Source organism: Fulmarus glacialis, unplaced genomic scaffold (genome assembly GCF_000690835.1).
Source record: "Fulmarus glacialis isolate BGI_N327 unplaced genomic scaffold, ASM69083v1 scaffold8817, whole genome shotgun sequence".
NCBI lineage: Eukaryota > Metazoa > Chordata > Aves > Procellariiformes > Procellariidae > Fulmarus > Fulmarus glacialis.
Window position 1 is genome coordinate 17838 of NW_009221253.1, and position 13593 is coordinate 31430.

Sequence of the window (13593 nt, forward strand, 5' to 3'; positions counted from 1 at the left end):
AGAATTGAGACAGGTCTATCCTTTGAGCACTCACAGGTGGTTGTTCCACTGCTCCGTCCTTCTGCGAGTGGACAGAAGAATCTTGGGACCAGACAGAGGACTCTGAGAAGGTTCGGCTCCGGGCAGACTTCAGGTTGGGGGTTCCTGGAACCGATGGCTGTTCTACCTCCTCATCTTTTTTCAAAAGGGAAGCAAAGTCGATGCCAGATCTCAGGAACTCTGAATAGGTACCTTTCCCCACCATTTTACCCTACAATTAATATAAGCTTTGATTATCTTCATCATACACTTTCTGTAAAGGACATTTTTTCCTATCTACCCTGCTGCCTCTTGGGTTCTGCAATTGCTGAGCACACATCCCACTGCAGTAACTGAGCTGAAGCCTCTAACTATCAGTTCCTCATTTAGAAGAGCAGAAACAAGCCCTTCACCCTCTAACCAGTCCCTTCCCAGCAGCTAACCAGGCCAAGGAGCATACAAACGGGATGACTAAAGTCCCAGTTACAGCCAGGTGAGAATTACCTCCTTGGAGAAGCTGTGGGTGACAGCCACGCAGCTTTGGGACAAGCTGTTGAACTACATACATAACCGTCAGTACTTTTATATTACTTCAGGCTAGCGGTGAACAGCAGCTTAATTTTCTGGTCCTCATAGACCTCTACAAGGAGCCACACAGACCATTTCCACACTTCTTACAGCTCTATCACAAACTCATTTCTAGAAAGCTACTGTAACTTTTAAAGAGATCTGAATGGAAGGAAAAAGACGGTTAGTGTCCTTTTTTGCAACTTTGTGATGCATCAAAAGTAATTCGAAGTACTTCACTACTCAACCTTAAGAGTAAAAAAAACACAAAAAACCCAGCTGAAGTTCTTGCATTTCCCCTCTACCCGTGAATATCTGGTACAACGAAGTTTGGAACCAGTTTCGCTGAAGGCCTGCTCATTCTCAAAGGTATCTATGACAATTTCTCAGCCTTAATTTAAAAAAGGGACTGGTTGCAAAATCAACATACTTCTTAATTCACACAAAAGCATAAGAAAAGAATAAAAGCAAAGCATTAACACAGTCTCAAAATAAGTAGTTCTCTCAGAGTATATTATACATATGTAAGATAAAAATCAATACATAAGATAACATATATTCATGATAAAATTCAGAAACACATTTTTCAGGGAAAGTATTCTAAGAAAAATCAACTTATTTCATTAATAATTATAAATCTTTAAAAACATACATGGTCATTAGTAGACAAAATATATTTACAAACAAAAAATAAAAGTCTTTAACTGTTTTTTTTTTCATTCTTAGATTAAAAAGGATATTTAGAAAGTATGTGAGAGATAAAAGTATAGACACTGAAATCACTTACATCTTTTAAAATTAGAATCTGATTTGCAGCACGGAGATATTGCAACTGGTGAGTGACCAAAACAGAGATCTTCTGATGTAAGGCCTGACAAATACATCTGCAAAAAGATGGGAAAATTAACTAAAAAATGAAGTGGCCTAAAACATTTTGACTCCTTCTGGAAAATGTCTTCTATTCAGTTATACAGGGTTTGAAATAAGAAAAAAAGATGCCCATGCTTATTAGATTTATAAAAATGACACTTAACAAACATGTTCCTTATTTAACTTTGTAAGTTTTCAAGGTAGGGAAAAGAAATTTCATATTTCTGGTCTGGGATGAAAGAGGAGGAAATATCTTAAGGACATTTCATTAAAATTGTCTTAAACATTCTCCTAACAAATGTACATGTCATAAGCTGAATTGCAAAGAGGGTATTTAACAAAAATTAGACCAACGGAAAGAGAAAGCAGGGCAACATACTGTGGACAATTACGGAAAAATACAGCCAATAAAAGTAACTTCTTTGAGATGAGCTTTCAGAGCAGCTGTAACAGTGAACCACCGAGAGTTCTGGAGAAGTAAACACTACTACTCATCTGAGCTACATCCCTGTCTGGATGTAAGCTCAATACAGTTGAGGTAGAGGAGCGAGATCCTTCAACCACCGCTGACCTCCTCCCATGGAATCAGGGCTTACCTCCCTTACCTTACCTGCTTACCCTAGAGGCTTCCCCAGAAGTTTGGCACTTAGAGAGAGAAGTGAAGAAGGGATTGGGCACACCAGAACCAGTCGGCAAGTGCAGTTCAATCCCATACAGTTTTAGCAGAAAAGATATCTGGTATCTTTTCAGCAGAGCCTTGGAAGGCTGCCAGAGCCAAAAAAAAAAAAAACCCAAAACATAGCGGAGCAATGCTTTACAAGCGCAGAGGTCTGCAAGCATGCTCTTCATGTACAACAGGGACAGCACTGACACAACTGAGTAGCCAACACTACCAACACTCTCAATGCCTTCATCCCCACAGTAACACAGCAGGGAGACAAACCCTTCGAGAGGACACTCCTTTCTCTACTACTTGCTATCTTAAGAAAACATGGAAAACTGATATTGCCTAGAACAGAAGTGTCCAGTGAAGGTGTATGCATTAGCATTTTCCTTTTGGATCAGGAGTGCCTTTTTGACGATCGTCTCCCAGTTGTCTCAACCCAATCTGCTGTTGCTCATACTGTTGAGTGGCATTGGGGCCCATGAACTGGACTTCTAGACGAAACCAAGCAGGAACACACACTTTGGTAGCACCCCTTATCAGTATTCAGCTGACGAGGAATGAAGCCCGCAGGGCCGGACTGCAGCCTGTTCAAAGCAGAACCTTCTGAACTGCACGGGGACCTTGGCACCGTGCGTTTTTCTCCACAGATCTGCTCCTGTTGGGCTCCTTTTTGCTAATATGCTAACTCCCATTTGCTAACATGACACAGGAGGGTGGCAATCACCACAAAAGAAAAACAAACCCACTCCCCCCCCCCCCCAAATTCTCTCTCCCCATTCTCCAAAAAAACACAAGCAAAACCACAGCAATCCAATAGTACAAATTCAATGCAGAAATGCAAATAAGCAGTAAGGGGAGTAAGGCAGAAAAAGAGTATGAGCTTAACAGCAATGAGGTCATATTGCTTACTGTGTTTCATACATTCATGTTGTATATCCAATTAACTCCCTACACAGCTTCTAACATCTATTTTATCACTCCTACAAAGACTGTAGGAAGTAGAATACTATAAAATGGTTAATACTAGTACTAGTCAGCATAACTACATGAGAGTATATTATAGTGTTCCAAATAAACTGTGCAGTAAAATTAAGTTAAAAGCAACACTCTTCCTGAAAAAGTTATATGCTTGCTATGCAGCATTCAAGAAGCAACTATAAACCCATGATATCATTCTTAGGTGGCCAAGATAACAATTAATGAAGGTCTTTGCAGCAGCATAACTATTTGAGCAGTTGCAACTATTTATACACCAAGCTCTTCAAGGGAGTATTTTTCTGGTGTGGTTACTGTCCGCCCTCTGAGCAGTCACAATTAAGAGCACCAGCTGAAGACATGCAACAAAACATAATCTTCAACAAAACCTATCCAGAGAACTGGACAAATCAGACAGGCTACAGGATATTTACTTGCCTAGCAGGAAAGGTGCCAAAAGAGAATGTATCAGGTATTCACCATGAAGAGATCCAGCTTTCCCTTACATAGTCCCACAGCCTATATACCACTTTCATCGCTGAATTTTCCGTGTGCCAGATGTATGTCTAACGGCTTACTGGGACAAACTAGCCACTAGAAAATCCGATGGCTGAAAACCTTTAAATCTTGATCCTGAGTCACAGTGAGCCCATTGCACTTTAAGTTTGCATTTGGAGGGGAAAAAAAAAAGAAGAGAAAAAAAAAAAGTGGGTTATCGCAGCATCAGAGCAAACCAATTAGAACTGTCAGAGCTGTCAGCACAGCATCCTGCATGATCTTGATCTCAGGAGAGAAGGCAAAAGTGACCTCTGTGGAAATATAAATTTCCACTGATATATCAGGTCACTCAATTGAGAATTTCTAAAAAAACAACAACTCTCGATTTGATGTCTATCTGGGTAGAAAGAAGCTAGCTGAATAGTTTGTTGATAACAGGTGAGCAGAAAAATTGTTGTCACAATTGACTGGGATGAGCACAGGGAGGAAAAAATCGCAACAAAGAGCATATACTTAGATCTATTACCAAGTTAAACAACTCACTGCTCAGACAGCTCACTAGAAAATTTTGCCATTTAAAATACTACATCATCATGAAGCACAGAAGTTGCAAAACTAGTAAAATACTAAGTATATACCTAACGTCTGTTTCAAAACATCAAACTAATTGAGCTTTATGTTCAAAAGCTTTTTTTAAATTTTTTTTTTTTTTTAAAGTATTCTCTCTCCCATTTAACAACATCCATTCTGCAGTTTACAGTGAGCATTAAGTTTGTACAGTGCCTTGGCTGCAACAGAAGACTGAAACCAGAGTTCAAAGAGAGGCTCAGCAAAACCGAATGTGATAAAAGGGCTGGTACAAAACTCTGACAGCTCGCTGAATTCTTATTAGTGAAAACTTGCTATTGTCTTAGAACTGAAAAAGAAAAAAAAAAAAACAAAATTGCCCATAAGTATTTATGTTTTTAACTGGTTAACTAAGGCTTAGTTTCATCATGCATCTATTTTTAGAAATACTGCTGTGTAGCTGAAGAAAAGCAACCAATTCCTGGTGAACCACCATCTAACAGTGTCTCCCTTTCTCACTGACGACGGAGAGAATCCAGGGAAAGCCTGCCTCAACAGGGGACATACCTGTCCAAGGGTTCAGATGTCTGCTGGAGTATGCCCAGAACTGCCACCACCTTTTTACCTGTTCTTTAAAACCCCACAAAGTTCACCTTCCTTGTGCTTCTCCATTACTCTCTCGAGGGGCATAGTCTGTTAGACTGCGGGCACATTTAATGCATGACAGCAGGATGAATTGCTGCACAAAATGCAGTCGCCATTGCCACATTTATTAAATACACAACCACACGCAGACACACAGAAGAGATGTGGACAGAGAAGACCCAAAGGTTCTTCAGCCTCTTCAATACAAAGAAAACAGGGATGAAGGGACTGTGAAAGCTGCATCCTCTTCCCCAAGTAAGAATCAATTTAAACTTAAACCATTCCTGATGGTGGATAGGTTGGATAGGTTGTTCTGTGCGTTTGTTTGTTTTAAGCTCAGCAACAGAAATTTCAACATCCTTGAAAATGTATTCCAGGGGCAAGCTACCTTTACCATTACAATTTTTTTTCCTCTAAAGTCCAAATTTACATCTTCTGGTATAATTTAAATCCACTGCTTCCCAGAGGACAGTAGACCAGTTCATACCTGTGTGCACAGTCCCTTTATACAGTAAGTCTCTCTCTTTCATGCCTCTTTTTTTTCTTTCAGAGCCCAAAACATAAAATCCTCCAAATACTTTTTTTCCCTTTTCTTTTAAGTGAGAAACAGTTTTCTCTCTCTCCTCCCCCCCTCCCCCCCCCTTGACACCCAAATGTTCTTGATGGGCTACACTGGACTCTGAGGCTGGTCTGCATTTTTTGGAAGTGCACAAAATTGAAACACTATTCCAGTTGAGACGTTACAGGTAAAAAACATAATAGGAGGATTACTTTACCTGTACTGCCAGATACAGTACTGGTCATAAATCCCAGGGTGCAGTTTCCTTAACAGGAGCATGACGTTGCTGACTCATACTGGATTTGTGATCTACCGCAATCTGCACCTCCTTTTCCATAGAACTGCCGCGCTACTGATCCCTGCTCATCGTATGTTCATGGAGTCAACACTTTGCACCTATCCCTGCTGCATGCATCTATTAATTCGCTAATTAACAACCAAGACTTTCCAAACCCCTGTCCGTCTCCAGAACTGCCTGAAGCATTGCCCAGTTTCCCATCACCTGAAAATGTAGCATTAATGACCTTCATTCGTCATCAGGAATACCAGACTCAGGCTAGATCTCTCCAGAAATCACACTCTTCCAATTCGACACAAATAAACAAACAATATTTTAAGTTAACAAACCTAAGTAACAGTATACTATCACCCATTTAGAAAACCCATTGCACTTTGACAGCAAACGTTTATACAATTAAAAAAAAAAAATTAGCTTGAGCTTTGATACTGCAGAGCATACAGCAGAAGACACTTACTCAGAAGGGGGCCTGCAACAACACAGTGCTCCTCTATGCAAAGGCAGCCGTCTTGGCACTTCCGTGCATACGAATCCTCATTTGTTCTTCCTTCCCTATCAGGTTTTCTTTTCTTTGAGACAAGTTGTTCTTTAATCTTTTTTAAGTTTTTATCTCCAAGAACCAGCTTTCTTTCACCTCTGCAAAGTGTCTCTTCTTTAATGATTCCACTTTATTCTTCACCATTCTTTTTGCCTCTCCTTTTTGGAAGCTCACATGCAAGTTTAACTTTACTCTAGTTAATACTTATATTCATTTCAATGGAAATAACCACTGAAATGAAATTAAAGCACATGCAGAAGTGCTCACAGCCATAAAGCCTTTGTTATACTGATTTACTTACTACATTTGCTTTCCTCTCCTTTCCCTTTAAATTTAAGTGGTTTAGGGAAAACAACACCCCAGTTGTTTTTGTACATTTTAAAGTTTACAAAATTTCAGGAGAAAGAAAGAAAAAAAGAAAAAAAAAGGTGAGATATGTTTGCCAGAGACAAAAACCACACACCTACTTCTACTATGCTGTTTCTATTTCTGTGCTTATCTTGCTAACCATTTATCTCCATCTAATACAAGCCCCAACCTCCACTGGGCTAATGCATAAGGACAACTGTTCTGGCACAAAACAAAGGTCCACAAAATCCATTGCCCTGTCCCGAGCACCAGCTGCAGTGGATGGCTGGAGAAACTATATAGGCAAACATACAGTGATGTTTCCTTTGGTACATATTTCCAGAGCCCATATATTAGGAACTTTCTGAGCCAGAGATCTTAGTGTTTAAGTAGCATTTCGTGAACTTTTCCACCATGAATTTGTATACCTCCCTCTTGATCCCATTTCTGGTTTAGTATTCATAATACTGTTTTGCAACTGCACCCACAGACCACTAAAGCACACAACTACACTAGAGTTCTGCAAGTGGGTAAACTGTAAAATTTTACAGTTTTTTGAAAACACACAATGTACAGTGATCACACTTACGCTTTTCACTTTCTGGAAAAAAAAACCCAAAAAACCCCAAACCCTAAAACCCCAAGCAACATTACTACAACATACTCACACCTTTTAAACATATTCCCTACAATAAACACAACGAAGCTCAAGGAATTTTAATTGTATCATCTAAATGTAAAGGTATAACTAATATGTTTTTAAGAGTAACACCTGTAATACAAAAAAGAGGTACATGGCATTCAAGTTTGCCCAGGACTTCTCATTAGGGCTGTAACCACTGCAGTGGTATCAGAGGCATAACGAGCGTGGACCAGGTGTGAAACACAAAGTGGGAAGCCTTAGAGATATCCTGGATTTAGAGAGATCCTACCTGAAAGGGAACAGAGTGAAATCCTTAAATTTACACACCAACTCCCCTCTACACTTGTCATCAGTGGACAAAGCATGTAATATGTATATGCCTTTAAACACAGCACTGACAAGTACATGCCAGGGTTATCTTTGCTTGGTTCCTCTGACACACTGATTATGTCTGTAAGCCCTCTACAGAAAGGAAACCTTCTAGCTTTTATCTGCTAGTTTTACAGGACTGGTGAGCTCCACTTGCTTTTAATTACCTACACCACCATAACAGCACTTTTTCCTCAAAGTTCCAATATTACAGGAGATCTACAAGCATACCCCACTTTGAGAGATATGAGACTGGAAGCATTCATGGCCTCCTAAGGGTTCCAAAAATCAAATTACTTTAAACAGACAAGGTAAATATTCAGATCTGTATAATTAAAAAAAAAAAAAAAATCCTTTTACTCATTTTCCCTACTTCATTTTGCTCCTCCCCTCAAGCACTTCTGGGACTTAGGTAAGAATGCACCTATCTTTGATGTAACACATAGACTAGGCACTTCTAAAAAAAATTAAACATTAATATAAAATTACAAGGGGGAAAAAAAAAAAGAGCCAGTGAACTGAACAATATCCACTTCAGATTCTCATTAAATAACCCCATTTCCTCCATTGCGTCCATTGTTTTATGCCTTGCGGTTTGGACTCCTGGGGCAGCTTGTATGAAGTGGTGTCTCGGACATTCCTCAGCACCATGTTCTAAAAAATCATTCTTGCCCAAGTGCTCTCTCTCTTCTCCACATTTCTAGCACTATTCAGGAAGCATTAAAGAACATGCCCTGCCTTGTTTTTCAAAGCGAGCTACTGAACACAATGCTCTCCCCACTACTCCCAGCACCTTTTAAAGCTGCCATAAAGGCCTCAGAAGACAACTTCTGTTTGTAAAAAAGCCCTCCCTGAATATCTTGAACAGGGAGGCACTGCTCAGTTTTCCTTGCCACTACTACTCCACCCAGTCCATTTCCTCCACAAAACGCTTTCATTCTATCTGTTTCACTCAAACTCATCTAGAGTTGGGGAGAAAAAGCAAACGAAAGTAAAGGAAGAACCCCAGCTAGTTTTCCGAGTTTCAAATTCTCTGAGATAATCTCCTTATTCCTCCTCATCTCCACATTTATCAGCAAAACATACGCTGTGCTCGCAGAGCAATGGCTTCTAGCTCCTTTACTGTACGTTTTGCACATACAAAAACCCAGACTTCCAGTTTTGCAGTAGGATGTAGATGCTCCCACTGTCACAGCTCACACAAAATGTAGAATAAATTGAAGAGGCAACCCGACCTCCTCCGCAAGGCACTACTGTATTTTCCTGTCTTCCTCTGTGAAAAGACCTTAAGACTTAAGGGAGAGGCAGGTTAACAGCTCAGGTGGGTGCACTTTCAGAACTCAGGCACTGATACAGTCAGATGCTGGAGTTGTAGAGCGATCTTGTGCAGAAACAGAAAGGCAGCAGCTAAAGCCTGGATACCTTCAACAGGCATTGAAGGAATTTGATAGAGTGTGTGAACTACAGAAGTAATGAACTCCATCTATCAGTCGTGGCAGGTGAAAATGATCCTGCACAGAATAATGAACATAAAGCCTATGCATCATAAAACTCTTACTCCATACTGGCTGATGGAAACAAAAAGTAGCCATTTGAAGAAATCAATAAAATAAAACAAAATGTTGATGGGGTTTCAGAGTGATCTCCAGATTTGGAACTGCAAACATCAATAGGATGTACAATTTTCAAATTTAGATACTAAAAGCTTCCCCGCATGGGCAAAAAGAACATGCATGCAATGCTAGTCAATGCAAATTCTATGACCATTTCTGTAAGACAAGTTTTTATGATTGTCTAGGGGTGGAGAGGAGGGAACAACAGCAAAACCAAATTAATTCATGTATTTGGAGCACGGAATTCAAAGGATGTAAGTATGCTCAAGAAAATGCTCTCATTTAAGGCTTCAACCAAAGCCCACTGAATTCAGTCAATGGATTTTTTTCCTTCTAATTCTAATAAATTCTAGTTTATACCTTTCGATACCGAGAGCCCCAGGCTATGAAGAAGCAAGGATGAAACACGGGCTGGGAATAACTGGATTATTCTCACACTCACTACGTGCCGTAGATTAGGCAGTTTGAAAGAAGGAGATGGAGAAGAAGAAATTTATTGAGAAGGAAACCTGACTTTTAACGAACAGTCTCCTGTTTCTTCAGGAATGGAGGAAGGTCCAATATCTCTCTTTCATGATAAGCTTATACATTCTCGTTTCTCCTATTTCTGCTCTCCGCAGTCTACTCTGCAGGCCACGGTTCCCTGTTTCACCTACCTGAGAGAAATTTCAACCATTCAAGAACCAAAATGAAACAACACTCAAGAATCTAAGAGAGTTCTGTCCTTTCCTCTAGCTACTTGAATTAAGTGCTGCAAATAAAGCTGCAGCAAACCAAGAAGTGATTTAAAATCCCACCCCATATTATTCTTTACTCAGTACTAATATTCATAAAACCCAACATTCATAAACCCCAATACTCATGTACGAAATCCGACATTTTCCTCAAGAAAATGGCATGTATTCCCTTAAGAATAATTCTAATATCTTCAAAACAGACTTTTACAGGGCTTTTAAAAATAAAGAGCAAAACGAAAGACACACACAGGGAAAAAACTATACGTCATCCAAACACATAAAATAGAGGAAAAATAAATGCAGAAAGTGAATGCATTGTTTTGTGAAGAGATCCATCTCCCTAAAAATGCTTTCTCAAGTTTTTCTATACGGAATTAGAAGATAACAATTGTATTTTAAATTAAAATAAAGCAGTAACATACTTTTCAAACAAATGTCTTCCAACTTCAGCATCTACTGCACTCAGTGGATCATCCAAAAGATAGATGTCTGCGTCTTGATACACAGCTCTAAAAGGTTTAAAGAAAAGTCAGTATCACAAAGTCTTACATTTGTTTACTTCAGTCGCTAAAGTTTGACAATTTGTAAATTTTACAAACAGTAAAAAACCACTAGCCTGGCCAGATTTACACGGGCTTTCTGTCCCCCGCTCAGCGTAGCTCCACGATCTCCTATTACTGTTAGGTCACCATTTGCTAATAATTCCAAGTCCTGTGAACATGAAAGAACAGATAGCAAGATTTTTTTTTTTTTTTTTATCATTTTAACTTCAAAGATTGACAAACATAACATTTTCTTATTTGAAAAGTATTAACTTATCATCTCACATTAAAATACAAGGATTCACACTAAATGAAATATCTGCAGTTACTTTATGACTTTGTACCTTCAGCAAAAGATAATTAAGAAAGCAGGAAAAATAGGTGAGATCTTAAATTCCACTTTTTCTACAGCTTTGCCAGAGGGAAGTGCACTACTCTTCTTAGTGTTACAAGGAATATTTGCTGTTGATTCAGAAAATCAAACTAAAAATTATGAAGTGTAAGAGTAAATTAATTATTTTTTACTAGAAAAAAATGAGCTGTCACAATAAATAAAACGGAACCATTATCAGTAAATTATCTTCCATTTGCCAATGTCCCAAGAACTGCATTACTTTTATTCTTACTGCAATGTATCCAAGGGAAATAACCACAACATTCATCACACAAATTTGGTTAATTTATGGGGCTTGGGACTATGAGTAAGAGGACAAAATTATACAGTGTTCCATGTCATACTATTGCATTTCCTATTCAGGAAATACAGAAGTTTTATATTAAGCTATAAAACATATTCTGAAAGTTTATTCACGACTTTTATAAGATACATAAATTTGAAAGAAAACTATGAAGGCAAATCTACCATCAAATATGAAGTGGGTTTTTTTTAAATGCAGTTTGCTGTCTTTTAGAGTCACTAAAACCTTAAGTTTAGACAACAGCATATGACTGAATATCAGCAGGAGATATTAAAACTCTATCTACCATGTGTAAAATCCTTGCAAAAAAATTTTCATCACAGTAACCATCTGCTTTTCACCTGTGTCACTGCTGACAGGAATATTGTAACATGCTGCATAAAACCTTTTTAGCTGCCAAGCAAAATGTCTGTTTCTTGACAAATCTGGCTTAATCCTCTTCTATATCTCTTGTCACAAACTCCTTTGCACACAGACCTTTCAAAAATATTTTTTCATAAAACTACTTGGGCTCAGCAAGTTCTCCAATATATAGCACTAAGGTTCTTTCGATAGCCGTTTGCAATGCATAATACATGATATACATGACATTTATTTAAAAAAAGTATATAGGATATTTACAAAATGGAAGTCACAGATAGTGCTAGCTTGATCATTTGGTTTCCACCTTTTATTGCATTTACACACACACCTACCATAATACCAGTGAAAAGGGCTAAATGTGATTATGAAATTAAATAACTGGGAATAGCTTTTTCCAAATTTGTCTGTGCTTCACATAAACTACACCCCCCTCTAGTGAAAGTTTTAGGAATTACAAGAATGTGCTTACACACCGATATAAAAAATAATTACACATAATTCTGTTAAGCAATAGGATTTATTTCACATGCTACTAATAATAATCAATTCTATATATTATACATTGCAGCACATACCACAAGTCTGAAAGAACACTAAGATAAAAATAAAGACTGTGAAAATAAAACACAGAAAGAGAAAACCATACCTTTTTAAGAGCACAGACTTTTAAAACTTTTTCGTATTTTTCTTTCTCATATTCCTTGTCAAACAGTATATTACTTCTTACTGTACCAGAAAACACCCAAGGCTGCTGAGAAACATAGGCAATTCTTCCAGTAACGTTTATCAAACCTTTGTCTTTAGGCAGCTCACCAAGCACAGCACTTAAGAGCGAAGACTGGAAAATATTAAAAAAAAAAAAACAACCTGAAAAGTTTGATTGCATTAAAGATGTCACAGAGATTGAGCAGTGTTTACTGGCACGATGACCTATTTCACCCTGTCACTCAAACTACTGCTAACAGTAGAAGAGCACTAGTACCCTTTACATGCAGTCTAGAAGCAACGTACGAAGTACTGTTTAACTCCGAACCACCTCCTCCCCACCCCCAGAAGGACATCTGCCTTTCCTGAATGCCAGTACCTTGATGTCAAGTGTGTTGTTATACACAGAAAGGAACTGTACATTTTCAAGTTTCTAGTCACGCTTAACAGACTCATAGAAACCCCACAGAATGGAGTAAACACTAAGACTTACTTTTCCAGCTCCTACAGGACCAATCACAGCCAATAATTCCCCTCGTCTGACAGTAAATGAAAGTTGTTGAAGTGCTGGGCTTTCTAAACTCTATGGATTTGAGAAAAAGTTAGGCTTCCTCAGTAATGAAATAAGCACCATCAAAACAACTCTTTAGAAACAGAAAGCAATGCACATAAATCACTATAAATTAGCAACCCACATGCCCACCATATTTTCAGGCAGTTTGCCTCTTCGGTAATTCACAAATACTTTCGAAAGACCCTGATCCTTCACCACAAACAAGTAATACGGATAAAACAGTGTTTAAGGAAAAAGGAACCCAAAGGCAGCAGAAGCAGTGCTTCCTCAAAGCACCCTCGCACCCTCGCTGCAGCTGAGCACAGGGCTGGGGCGGCAGCCTCGGAAACAGGAGCTCTCTGCTGGCCATCGCACCGGCATTCACAGCGCCGGCACGGCACGCCCGGCGACTCCGAGTAGCCGGACAAATGCTGGAAAAAGGGAGGGTTGAAGCTCTCTCAGAGCCCCAGGAAAGCCAGGTCTGTGTTTGCTCTAGTCAAGGCTCTATCCAAAGAGAAGACAGAAAAATGCCGTTCGATTATACACAACTTCATCTTGTATATCGTGGATTCTCAGAGACTTTTCACAGACAACATAGTGTGCTATTTGTGTGAAAATATACTACCCTAGAATTGTTTAATAGTTCTTTTAGTATGCCTACCCTTTATGTGACGCTACTGATAAGAGCTTATTTCCCAACATATTTTGCACCTCTTCTATCAAGGTTGTAAAAACGCCTATTTCTTGTGAAAAGAAAGGATGCTCATGTCTTTAATAGCTATGCTAAACCACAATTCCTAAGGGCCTGGTGCAGCTCCCT

General features: G+C 38.9%; 1 protein-coding gene across 1 annotated transcript in view; it reads right to left on the reverse strand.

Annotated features, from left to right (window-relative positions):
• ABCC4 (ATP-binding cassette, sub-family C (CFTR/MRP), member 4) overlaps positions 1-13593 on the reverse strand; it is a gene marked incomplete at its 3' end in the record, with an annotated part of 52010 nt that overhangs the window by 7136 nt on the left and 31281 nt on the right. Inside the window, exons 10-15 of the mRNA XM_009581032.1 lie at positions 12714-12803; positions 12162-12353; positions 10529-10623; positions 10335-10421; positions 1373-1469; positions 35-250 (exon numbers count right to left, since the gene is read on the reverse strand). Coding sequence (XP_009579327.1) covers positions 35-250; positions 1373-1469; positions 10335-10421; positions 10529-10623; positions 12162-12353; positions 12714-12803 — 777 coding nt within the window. The remainder of the gene's footprint in view (positions 1-34; positions 251-1372; positions 1470-10334; positions 10422-10528; positions 10624-12161; positions 12354-12713; positions 12804-13593) is intronic.